At 39.0% G+C, this 12,857-nt stretch overlaps 1 protein-coding gene across 1 annotated transcript; it reads right to left on the reverse strand.

Annotated features, from left to right (window-relative positions):
- Positions 1-5,084: 5,084 nt before the first annotated feature.
- Positions 5,085-11,542, reverse strand: cnga1a (cyclic nucleotide gated channel subunit alpha 1a). The gene is made up of 8 exons (XM_086083300.1): positions 11,139-11,542; positions 10,631-10,704; positions 10,469-10,528; positions 10,287-10,340; positions 10,095-10,199; positions 9,723-9,829; positions 7,120-7,730; positions 5,085-7,011 (listed from the first exon to the last, which is right to left on the reverse strand). Exons 1-8 carry the CDS (start codon positions 11,259-11,261, stop codon positions 6,085-6,087), a joined length of 2,061 nt encoding a protein of 686 aa, XP_085939426.1. The 5' UTR covers positions 11,262-11,542; the 3' UTR covers positions 5,085-6,084.
- Positions 11,543-12,857: the final 1,315 nt, after the last annotated feature.

Genomic DNA, 12,857 nt, shown 5'->3' on the forward strand with positions numbered 1-12,857 from the left:
ACCAAGCAAATATGAAAGTAATAAAGAAAAGTAATAAAGAAAGAAAGAAAGAAATTAAAAAGAAGAAGAAGAAAGTTGTTTCTAATCTCATTGTAAAATAAATACAATATGTCAGGGCAGAGAAAAGCGTTATTTACATTTGTGCAGTTTTGGCACCCTCTGGTGGTTAGTTTATTAGTGCAGCCTAATTTTAATTAGGCATGTTATGGTCAGCGAGCTTGGTGGCGGCCAAAGGCGGGAATCGATCCCCGGCTACAGAAGCTAGCTCTTTGGACATGGAATGTCACTGCTCTGGCGGTAAAAGAGCCCGAGCTGGTGTGTGAGGCAGAGAAATTCGACTAGATATAGTCGGACTCTCCTCCACACACGGCTTGGGCTCCGGTACCAATCCTCTCGAGAGTTTGGATTCTAGACATTCAATATAAAATGATTGGGAAAAACGATTTATTTGTCACTGCTGTTATATACAAAAACACAAGATTGTGCTTCTTTTCAATCGATCTGAGCTTTTTTTTCTTTTTTACAATATCGTCAAGTTTTTATAAAGTATTGTGAGATTTATTTTTTTATTTTTACATCAACGTCCCCACAATATCGTGATATTATCGCATTGTGCGGTTCAGATCGTGATAATATCTCGTGACGTTTGGATACTGTTACATCGTTACATAGTTTCTATGTTTACAAAATACTTTGCACTATGCTAGTATTTTGAAATAATTTGTTGGGCATGGTAAGTATTGGTTTGAATGCTTGATTTAAAGAGACAGTCATTTGAGTTGTTGTTCAAATGTGATTTAATCTCTATGCTGACCAATGTGTTTCTTTGACTTTTTCACAGTCGTGTTGACCTTTTCCACACTACACTACCTACTTCTTTTATTTATTTATGTATGTATTCATTCATTCATTTCCAAATTGTGAAAGGGTTAAGGCATGGATGACAAAAGACATGTCTGCTTAAGTGAAACATTTTGACATTTTGGGATGCTGGTTGAAAACAGTTTTGCCATTAGGAATTAATTCCAAGGGACAATGTTTTAGTTAAGATTTTTTTTTAATCCATATTTATCTATCATACAATCATAACAACATCACAATAATAAGCATAATGCCGATAAGCTAAATAGTAAAACAACAAAACGCTTTGAATGTTCTGGTTTATATATACTTTGAATGTGAGTTTGCACACGTTCCATAACTATGCTATTCTTCTTTCCTTAACACCACTTTAAAAGCGGCTCCTTCTTTTGGACTAGATGTCAAACCATAGCCACAAAAAAAGCTAAACCAATGACCAGAGTTAATCCTTTTATGCTGTAATATTTTTCCACAAAAATGTTGGGCACTTTACAAATTCATCTATTTTGTGTTCTCACCATTGCAGTTTTGAAAGTCACATAACTATATAGGTTACGCTGACATGATCAGGATTTAATTATTAGAACTATGCAAACATTAGATTGCACCTGTTTTTCTTCATCTTAGCAGACATACCGTCTCGTGAGCTAAACGTACGCACGCACGCACACACGCACACACACGCACACATTACAACACAGCGTGTCTTTCCAAACAAGGAGACGAGGAGAGGCCCTTGCAGCTTTAGCTTACTTTTCTGCTTACTGGTATGAATCCTGCGAATTTGTGATGGAATGTCACCAAAACGTGTACTTAAATGTCCCTGATTAATAATAGGGCTTGCGCTTCGACTGTATATAGGCCCTCCGCAAATAACAAAGCTGGCTATTAAGCTAATTATCCAATATAGACTTATTTGAAATATATGTATTACTGCTTTTGTAACAGCTACAAAACACAATCAGGAGCTATGATTACAAAGAAAATGGAGGGATATTGCTTGACAGCATGTGTGTGTGGGGGGGGGGGGGGGGCATTTGGTTGAAATAGAGCATCCAAAGCTAGAAACAGCAAATGCAATATTCCCAGTGATGAAAAGCCGCAATACAATAGGCTCTACTTCCTTAATTTTTTTATGTAAACAGCCCTTTATGTTACTTTTGATGGTTGTTGCTTTGTTAATACTGCTTCGACAGAGTCAAACCCCCTTGGGCAATTAATTCCCAAGAGACACTTCTTCTGGGAAATCAGCAGCAAATGTCCCAGGATAAATGGCATGTATTCCATCACGCCACCTTTTCTGCTCTGCCAGGACTTTCTCACAGGCTTCTCACACTCACTTTTCGGTTCATGACAACATGGGGTACGTGACGCGAATATTAGCAGAATGCAGGGAACGCTGCGCATACACCTGGAATGTATGGAAGTTTGATCAAAGGATGGCAGCTGTTCATGGGAAAGGCAGTGAGACATTTTTCCTACTCTTTTTGCTAATATTTTCACATTTCATACAGAGAAGCAATTCAACATTGAAATCAAAGAGGTATTCCCTCATTTAGTGGCTGCAGAACGTACCATTTTTGCTTTATTTTACAATGGACATGCAACAGTGTTTGTCCCCAATTGTACGAGAGTGAAACGGTAAGTTACAATGTAGCGAAACACTTTGACCAACTCATTTGTTTGGTCTATCGACATTACAAATGACACAAGTGAGTAACTGGGCGTGGCCTGAATATTCAACATATTGGTTTGATAGCACACTCTCATGTAATAAGGAGAATAGTGTTGCTGTCTTGCTGATTCTGCAAAACCCAATTTAGAAGGTCAGCAGCGCTAATACAAATATTGCTTTGAACAAGAATGGAACACAGAAAGGAAATATTTGTTTTAAGACACAATTTTACAACACACACAGGTTTAGTTTGTGTACAGCAAGCATATCAATTGGCTTCTGACCTTGTCTTTGTCACTTCCATTTTCTTTAGCTGGAAGGTTTCTTAGAAACTGTAAATGCACAAAATTTGGTGTCCTGTTCTGTTGCTGACATGTACACCAAGACATGAATGCGTATCAATTTGAGGGAATGAAAAAAAAAGGGATGTTTCAAAGGCAATTATTTTTTGTAGAGATTTGTTAAAAATGAATGCCGGTTTTATTTACTTGACAACAAAATACATATGGAGTGAGCTTGTTAGTGAAACTTCACAACTATAGATAGTATTAACATGACGTCACCAAACCCCGCCTATCCATCCGGCGGCCATATTGCAATTCAATACGAATGTGAACGAACATAGGAAACCAAAAGTTGTCGTCAAAGTGTATACAAATAAGTGATGAGTCAACAATGTCAACAACATAGAACTGCAGGAATCCTGCGCCAGTGAAAATATCCACTTTGAAATGAAAACGTGGCGAAAATATCTAACGGTGTTATTAGAGTGACTCCACTTGTTCAGATCTAGTGGCTCAACAGCGCCCCCTACTGAAACTGCCGTTTAGGGCTTGCACGTTGACCAGTACACGTTGTGTTTATGCAGGAAGTAAAAGACGAGTCAACAAAATTCACGTCTCCTGTCCTTTATTACCAGAGGCGGGTAGTAACGAGTTACATTTACTCCGTTACATTTACTTGAGTAACTGCTTGAGAAAAATGTACTTCTAAGAGTAGTTTTATCGCACAATACTTTTTACTTTTACTTGAGTAGATGTGTGAAGAAGAAAAGCTTTTCTTACTCCGCTATATTGGGCTACACTCGCGTTCTTTTTTTTATGTTATGATTTGAAGATGCCAGAATTTGCACATCATTTTAGATTTTGTCTGATGACATTGTTTTTAAAAATAAATCTGACTTTACGTTCAAGCAGTTACTCAGTACTTGAGTATTATTTTCAGCGATTACTTTTCTACTTGTACTTGAGTGATTTTTTTATGACTAAATCTTACTTTTACTTGAGTAATAATATTATTTTGATGTAACGCTACTTACACTTGAGTACAATTTTGGGCTTCTCTACCCACCTCTGTTAATTACACACAACGCAGAGACCAGCAGATTTGAGATCCCCGCCAACTAAAAAAGTTTTACCGTTCATGGCAAAATAGCGCTAGTCGAAGAATTGTCGAACACGGCAAAATATCCACTGCCTTGTACTAAACATGCGAGTGCTTACGGCTGTCTCGGGGAACTCACTAACTTGGTCTCATAATAACTCGAGATTCTAGGAAGCCTAGGAACAAAAATAATAATAATAATAATCGGAAGTATGTCTCAGTCACATCCCCCCTTAATTGGTTCATTGTTTTAATTCACCACCTACAGTCGGATTTAATTGAACATCTGCGTGCCACTATCTTTTGACGAATGGACCCACTGCCTGGCACACAACTGCTTTCCGTGAAGCCACCAAATTTAAAGTTGTACTCATTCAGCTCTTGCCAACTCCCCCAAATTGCTTTATGTTCATCTTGGGCTGGCTTTGTCCATCATTTGATTAGAGCTTGTAATGAGAAGCGTTGATGGCATTTAGTCATTAGCACCCAGGGACCAACACAAAAGATGGTTAATCGTCACACAGGGTTGTCTCACTATTATTCCGATGATTTGTTTATGTCTCAAAAATGTTCCCTTAGAGAGGGTTTTTGGAAAAGATTGCTGTGTAACTTTACTATTGATTAAGGCTTTTATGAGCAAGTGAAGAAGCCAGTTGACTGCATGGTTGCCTAGTCATGTACAGCAATCTCTTCCCACACATGTAGTTTACTGTGCAGTACTGTAAATATCAGATTTGTTATTTTAGCAGTGCTGTAGTGACCATTTAAACATAAAATGAAACCTTTCAAATTGTGTTTTTTTCCCTATATGTTAAAATAGTGCCCTCAGCGCAGAATTATGTTTTTATTCAAGTCTTTTATAGAAAAATGCACTTGTGAATTTAACTGTAAAAGCAGTTTAAAGTAGTTTGCATTAAAGTGTCTGTTAATCTTGTTTGGGCTTATGCAATTTTCCATCTATCCATTCTCTAAACCGCTTATTCTCACTTGGGTTGCAAGCTTATGCTATTATTGAGCGAAATAATGATTTCCTATAAAAATAAAAAATAATGATGTATCCCAGTGGTTCTACTTAAAAATTACTTAGCTCTCCAAGTACCAACATAACGATCATTAAGATAGGGCAGCATAGTGGGCCTACATGAAAAACAAGACAGATGCCGTATTCCTAAAAAGGTGTATCTAATTTTAATGTAAGTCACTATAACATTTTGAACTTTGAACATTAGCACTGCTCTTAAAAAAAAATACTCAAATAATGATTCAGTTACAATGTATTGCACAAGTTAAATACAATTTCTCTCTCCATTTTATATAAGAAAAGGTCCCCTCCAAAAAGGATTAGGTTCAATTTTGGTACTAAAATTAAATATAGAATATGTCAAACTGCATTATTATTGTTCTCTCCGCAAGTTTGCAATTTACTGGCCTATGTATGGAGATCATTGGTAGACTGCAGGTTACAAACAATACTCTTCAGGGGTAGGGAACCCTGGTCCTTGAGAGCCGCTGTCCTGCCTGTTTTCCATGTCTCCCCCCATCATCACACCTGATTGATGAACAAGATCGTTATCAGGCTTTTACAGAGCTTGCTGATTAGCTGATCAGTTGAGTCAGCTGTGTTTGAGGAGAGAAACGTGGAAAACAGGAAAGTGGCTCTCGAGGACCAGGGTTCCCTATCCCTGCTCTACACTATTTATAGGTATCAAACTCCGGTCCTGGAGGGCTGTAGTCCTGCAGGTTTTGGATGTTTCCGTTCTCCAACACAGCTGATATATGATCAGCTCATCAGCAAGCTCTGCATAAGCCTGATAATGATCCTGCTGATTGGTATCAGCTTGTGTTGGAAGAGGGAACCTCCAAAACCTGCAGGACTGTAGCCCTCGAGGACCGGAGTTTGACACCTATGCTATAGATGAATACTAATAATATAAATTGATGAGGTTGCGTACAAGAGATAGCAGTGGTTAAGTCAATACATAAAATACTAATGCAAATATTAATGCTCTCATTGATTTGCCAATGAAATTGTTGTTATGCATGGGCATTACAGGTCGTTTCCATGGTTACAGCAGCTGTCCAGTTATTCTTTGTCAGTTTGATCTGAATACACAAAATACACTTGTGTTCATGGTTTTATTCACACAAAAAACTTTGAGGTTTAGTTATTTTTTGTGCTCGTCGCCTTTTTCTCCCACATCCTTTGCTTCAGTCTTCTCTTCCTCTTCGCTCACTTCTTCCATTTTCTCTTCACCTTTTTCATCCACTCCAGCTTTATCTTCCGCTTTCTCCTGTTCCACTCGAACGTCCTCCTTTTTCCCATCCTCCTCCCCCTCGCCATCATCCTCTATCTCCTCTCCTGTCAGACGCTCCAGATCATTGATGCGATGCCACAGAGTCTTATCGGTTTTCTTGTATTTCTCCAGAATCTTCTTCAGTTTGATCTGCATCAAATCCATGGTACTGTATAACCTGTTGACTTTTACTTCCAGCTCCTTGGCCTCCGGCTTGATGTTAGCTGGGTCCAAGTCAATCAGGCCATCTTTCATCAGGATCTGTTGGCCCTTCTCCTCCAGCATGCCTTTCGCATCCGGATACTCCACTAGAGACTCCATGAGGTCATCCTTAGACAGGCAGAAGAGGTCTGAGTATCCGATGCTGCGGATGTTTGCTGTCCGCCTGTTGCCTGCTTTGCTGCCCTTGATGTTAAGGATACTGATCTCACCAAAATAGCTCCCGCTCCCGAGCACCACAAACTGCGTAACGCCATCATCGGCAACCACTGCGAGTTTTCCATCTTTGATGATATACATCTCACGACCAATATCGCCCTTCTTGCAGATGTAGTCTCCGGGGCTGAAGACCTGTGGGCGGAGCTTGAGCACGAGCTCGATCAGCAAGCCTGCCTCGCAGTCTGCAAAGATGCGAACCTTCTTTAGAGTCTCCATGTGTACTTGGATGGCGATCTCCGCTTTCAACTTGTCTGGGAGATACCGTAACACCTCGCGCTCGTCCTGTGTCTTGCCATTGTTCCAGAGGTAGTCGAACCACTTAATGACACGTAATTCCAGCTCCTTGCTGACCTTCCGAACCTGTAATTGACAGTTTCATGCAATCAGTTTTATTCAAACAACTGTAAATTGCAGTCTATGTTGTTGCAAAAAAAAATATATATATATATATATGTGTGTATTTTCTACCTGCATGTACTGTTTAATGTTGTCAATCCGAGCCTGAAACTGGGATTGGGCAGCATTCATGTTGGAGATCATGGTTGCGATGTTTCCCACAATTGTGGCAAAGATGAGAACCCCGACTAAGAAGTCCGCCACGTGGAAGATAAATTCAGAATCGAGGGCTGGTGGTGGCGTTTCTCCAATTGTGGTTAGTGTTAATGTGGACCAGTAGAGGCTGAAGGCGTACTTCCGCATGGGCTGGCCAAAAGCAGGCTCCTCTGGATCGTCAACAGCTGGGTAAACCCATTCATCTGACCCAAAACCAATGGACTTGGAGAATGAGAAGTAGAAGCAGGCGTTCCAGTGGATAATGATGAGAATGTACATGATTAAGTTTGCAATGCGGAAGATGTTGGGGTAGTTGGTTTTAGTCTCCGTCTTTGTAAAGAACTCCAACATGCGACCGATTCTTAGAAGTTTATTAACTCGAATCTCTGGGTAGTCCAGACCCAGAATGAGATACAGGACATCAGTAGGCAACATGGAGACGGCATCCAGCCGGAATTGGAAGCTTTTGATGTAGCGGTCGCGGAGCAGCTTCTCATCCTTGATCATCAAGCCTTGCTCAAGGTAACCTGCAAAGATACAAGTTAAATCGATGAAGGATGTTTGGGTTGTTAACCATTAAACATTAGCATATGGATGACATAAAGTAATGAACACTATTCAAATTTAAATAGCAAATAATCTTGAAATGGTAAATGTGCAGCAGCTTGGTGGTTATTGGGGCGTTATAGTAAAAACTGGAAACATATATGTATGTTTCATCAGTATGTTTTCCCTCATACATTTCAAGCAACTCTTGAAAAACTCTAGGAAAAATTTAGTTTGGTCTCTTGATTTTATGTCCTAATAAAACTTGCTGTGTTTGATTCGGTAACCAGAAGACTGAGGCTGTGTAATGTCGATGTATGGTTATCGTTTATTTCACATACAACGTCCCACTTCCCCAATTTATTTTTGTTGTTGTTGTTGTTTGCAGTAAATTTCATAGAGTAAATTTTACTTTAAAAAAGAGAACAGTCGGTCTCGGTCTAAACAAGGTAACCTGTACACTTACAATAAGAGTAAAATATTCACACACAAAAAAATTCACTTAAGGGTTGAGGAATGATCGCATTATCGCAGAACCTTCAGGGTGGGAGACCGCTAAGCTGAAAAATGCTGCTCCTACTGTGTATCAGTATATCACTGGTGTCAGATGGAATCCTCGTACTGCCTAGATCATAGGTGTCAAACTCCGGTCTTGGAGGGCCGCAGTCCTGCAGGTTTTGGATGTTTCCATTCTCCAACACAGCTGATATATGATCAGCTCATCAGCAAGCGCTGCATAAGCCTGATAACGATCCTGCTGATTGGAATCAGCTTGTGTTGGAAGAAGAAAACCTCCAAAACTTGCAGGACTGCAGCCCTCGAGGACCGGAGTTTGACACTCATGGCCGAGATGCTGAAGTTTGTAGATCTTTCCTCAACACTTGAGTGATTTAAAATATATATATATATTTTACTCTCTTACAAGAGCAAAGTTTAGTCTGTTTAGACTGGGACCGAATATTGTATTTTAGAGTTGCAGCAAGAGTCAATACCAACTTGGAGGAAACCATGTTTCGCAATAATTGTTGATCTGTAGTGATGACAACGTACAATTAGAGGGTTCCCTGCTGCCTTCAATTGAACTGTCAGTTGTATCCTTCACAAATTATTCAAAGTCTGGATTTTTAAGCCTGGTTTGTTGATAATAGAACGTTGGAACTTCAACTGTGTGATACGGTGGCCGGGAGGTGCAAAACACTTTCACAAAAGCTGGAGACAAATATACATTTTGGAAAACAAAAAGCAAAAATAAATTGCTATAACACATTTACAAGTCCTGAGACAAATTTACATTTGAGAAAACAAATGTACAAGACGTGAAACACTTTTACAAACGCCGACACAAATATACAAGTGACAAAACACTTTTACAAGCAGCCGAAACAAATTTACAAGTAACTTTCAAGTGGAAAGACTGTACAACCGGAAGTGATAAGGAGTTCATGGTGATCCAAGATGGAGACCTTTTCTCTATACAAATGTTTTTTTTTTTTAAGATGGACGGTGGGGAAGCAGCGTTTTGCCCGTTTTTGAGCCGATTGACAGTTTTGTCGTGTCCCTCGTTAAAATACTTTACGCACTGCTTAGCAGATATGGTCTGTCTCCTGACATCCGGCGTGCGGCTGGTCCTTCTGTCTATTATACCGCCCGGTGCATAGCCAGGCTAGCCACTAGCTGCTAATACCAGCTGGTGCTGTATAGATACTGTAAGATATAATATCAGGCAGGTTACCTACTTGAACAATGTGAGAATAGCCGAGTTACCAGTCAGCCGAGATTCCGCCCAAAAGTGATGATGTAATGCTTACCATTGCTAAATATTTAATAACTGTATGTTTTCTTAGCGAATAATACTGTCAGAAAATGGCAAACACACGTCACATTTCCACAACTCATTCCCCGCGCAAGTCTAGCGCAAAGTTTTGACATCTTAGGTTTCCCCGTCATAGATCATGCTTTTTTTTTTTGTTTACCTGTTCTGCTCCTGACGAACATATCAGCCAGATAGATGAGGTCTGAGGTGTAGTCAAATAAAACCCAGTAAAGGATGTAGTTATGCTGCAACTCCTCGAAGCATGCCCTGTTTGCAGGACAACACCAACAGAAACACAGGTGACTAATAATAATAAATTGTAGGACAAAAAAAAAAAAAAAATCCACTTAAAATTTAAAATGACGACATTTTGCATTCAATTCGATTTTACATAAAATATGATCGTACTGTTGTGCCATACATAGTACCTTTGGGTGACGCATTTATCGCGTACCCAATTCACATTAATAAAACATGTTTTAAAAATAACGCTAAGCTACCATGCTGCTAAAAATATTGTGAAAGTAATCACCTAGCGATAATCATGGTCCAGTTGTACATGACTGGCAATGTTACGATGAAGAGCCAGTTGTAATAAAGATTTCCAGCAGGGTTGATGACAAATAATTCTTTGGGCCTGTTAAAAAAACAAAAACAGAATGACTAAATCATTTAAATCACACTTAGTCCTCATTTGTTGTTCTAGTTGTGATGATGTACTTACTTATCTACATCCTTTCCCTTTTCATCTGCTCCTTTTTCTTGTTTTTCTTTCTTTCTGTGCATGCGTTTGAATAAAAGTTTACACAGTGAGCAGTGAATTATTTCTTATATGAAATCAAATCACTTTTCTCTCAATAGAGCATTAGATTGACTGTCTTCTGATGACTCCAGAACGCTACTTACTCGTCATTGTTGTTACTGTTGTTCACATTGAAGTGATTGGAGAGTGACTGAGGTGCAATCCTGCAGCAAATGTAGTTTGTGAAAGGTCAATGATGGCACTCATAAGAATAAAGAAGCCTATTTTGCCTCTATAATACATCATGTACTTAAACATCCGCTCACATTTTGAGCCTGCTGTTTGGTGGTCCTGAGTCAAGTGTCATGTTGAGGTCGCCGACGTGGTCATAGTTGCAGAACTGCAAAGTGGCAGTCAAACAATACATCAAACGTGGATATTGTAAGATTTACAACAATGTAGCATGTTTAAAATATGGAATCAGTAATGTTGTAGAGTACTGTATTGCAACATAAATGGACAATTACTCCCACCACTAGTTGTTTGCAATATTGGTCTATTGATAAAGTAAAAAAAAAAAAGGGTTTCTTTGTATAATCACGTTTGTCCATATGTGTACCTATTAAGATTTTGAAAATAAATACATTTGAATTCTGTAATTAGGCCAAAGGTTTCATTAGTCTTTCTCCTATTTTCAGAAAGGAAATATTTACTGCTGTACACCTGATTTGGAGTTAAGCATACTGTCAGCCTTATCTTTCCCATTAACTTGCAATGTGAAAATAAAAAGAAACTGAATCTCTTTTTGACAGTTCATGAAAAAAAAAAACCTACCTTGGTCTCCAGCAAACAAATCCATTTTCTTGTCTGCAAGAAGTACTGACATGTGTAGCAGAATGTGCAAGCAGGTCTTCGGAAGCTAATTGGACAAAATATCAACACGGAACACTGACACATATAAAGCACTGGGGCTAAATTAATAGTGTCACAGATTTAGCGACCCTGATAAGGATTAGGAGGATTAGAGGTTGGCTGGGTGGAGAGGAGGCAAAGACCTTGTAACACCCATGCAGTGATATACCTTCAGAAAGTGGACAACCAACGTACCGAAACCAATATAGTTACAAAGCTTCTATTTTTCTCCTGATATTTTTCTGATCAGACTGCAACACCAGAACATTTTGTTATCCCACACACATATACACACACAAGGCCACACACACACACTTACGCTCTGTCAGCACTCTCAGCCATATCCAACTCTGATCCGATTAAATGTTACCGGCTAGAGGAGGTTTCACATCAGGTATGCCTTCTCCCGCTCTTTTAGTAAAGAACTGAGATGGAAGTGGCATTGAACCTCTGGCAGTGTTGAGCAGCGCAGCAGCTTTTTTTTCTCCTTTACTTTTTATCTTTCTCTTAAGGCAACGGTGGTCTGTCAACTCAGTGGCTCTCCCTGTTGGCTGCTGCAGGACACATTTCCCTCCATCTTCTCAGCATCTTTAAATAAACAAGGAAGGATGCTATAACTATTGTTTTTTAATTATTTATATTGACTAGAAATTGCTAGGTTATTTGGCCTTATAACTACAAACTGTCATGGTAAACCTTAGTGGTCGTGTGGGACGTTAATAGCTGCTCAGCTGTTTTGACAGCACTTGATCTTGACGAGTTACAAATTAAAAAATGCATTTGCCATAGCTAATATTGATGCCTGCGACAACTGGTTTACAAATATCCTCTGTGTTGAATGAAATTATTGCCTGTCCAGTATTTTATGTCACACCAGATGCTTTATCACCAAATACTTTATTATACAATTATAGTTTGATTTATGTTAAGCAGGGATTTGGTGAACGCAAATACTTGCCAATTAAAGGGAAGAAAAAAAAATCTATTTCCATACGAATTTGCTGCCATAATCAAACGAACAGATCCATTTAGCAAGAAACATGAAATAGATGCACCTTATTTGCTTTAGAGGGCAACAAATACAATTATGTAGTGTGTGACTTATGCATATTATAGGAGGAAGCTGGAGTATCCGTATAAAGCCACAAAAGCAGAGAGAGAAAAAGCAAACTGCACGCTTCGATGAGATTTGAACCTGGATCTCGTGACTACAAGGCACGTGCTGCCATTACAACATCCCATTTTTCTAATTTCTCAATAAATAATGCATGGAGCTTGATGATTAAAGACAGAGCTGGTTATCTATAACGAAGTATAATTACGCACTGATCCAAATTAGCATTAAGCCTGAGTCACGTGCTTTTGTCCTTTTCCTTCTGATTGTGCCGTGATACAACCAGTCTGAGTAAAAGCTATAGAAACCACAGTTTATGGAATTCGACCTTTATTTAATAGTGTGTGGTAACTCTAATAACACATGAAGAGTGATGTGATGTCGTGTTTGTTTTGCACTAGCAGTAGGCTACTGTATACTAACTGTTCCACAATGTTAATATGCACCCACAAAAGCATACTATTCCATCTTTATTCATACCATTCCACTTTATTGAACTGAAACTATACAGTGATAGATGCAGGGCA

The sequence above is a fragment of the Leptonotus elevatus genome, chromosome 8 (genome assembly GCF_054856555.1).
Source record: "Leptonotus elevatus isolate MCC_2025b chromosome 8, RoL_Lele_1.0, whole genome shotgun sequence".
Lineage (NCBI taxonomy): Eukaryota > Metazoa > Chordata > Actinopteri > Syngnathiformes > Syngnathidae > Leptonotus > Leptonotus elevatus.

What these genes read in the sequence shown, in the direction of transcription:
- cnga1a (XM_086083300.1), bottom strand. Translation starts at nt 11,261, where the DNA reads ATGTGTCAGTGTTCCGTGTTGATATTTTGTCCAATTAGCTTCCGAAGA. An exon ending in TTTGTTTGCTGGAGACCAAG is followed by an intron (nt 10,705 to 11,138) that starts GTAGGTTTTTTT and finishes GCCACTTTGCAG; the next exon opens with TTCTGCAACTATGACCACGT. An exon ending in AACAGTAACAACAATGACGA is followed by an intron (nt 10,341 to 10,468) that starts GTAAGTAGCGTT and finishes ACGCATGCACAG; the next exon opens with AAAGAAAGAAAAACAAGAAA.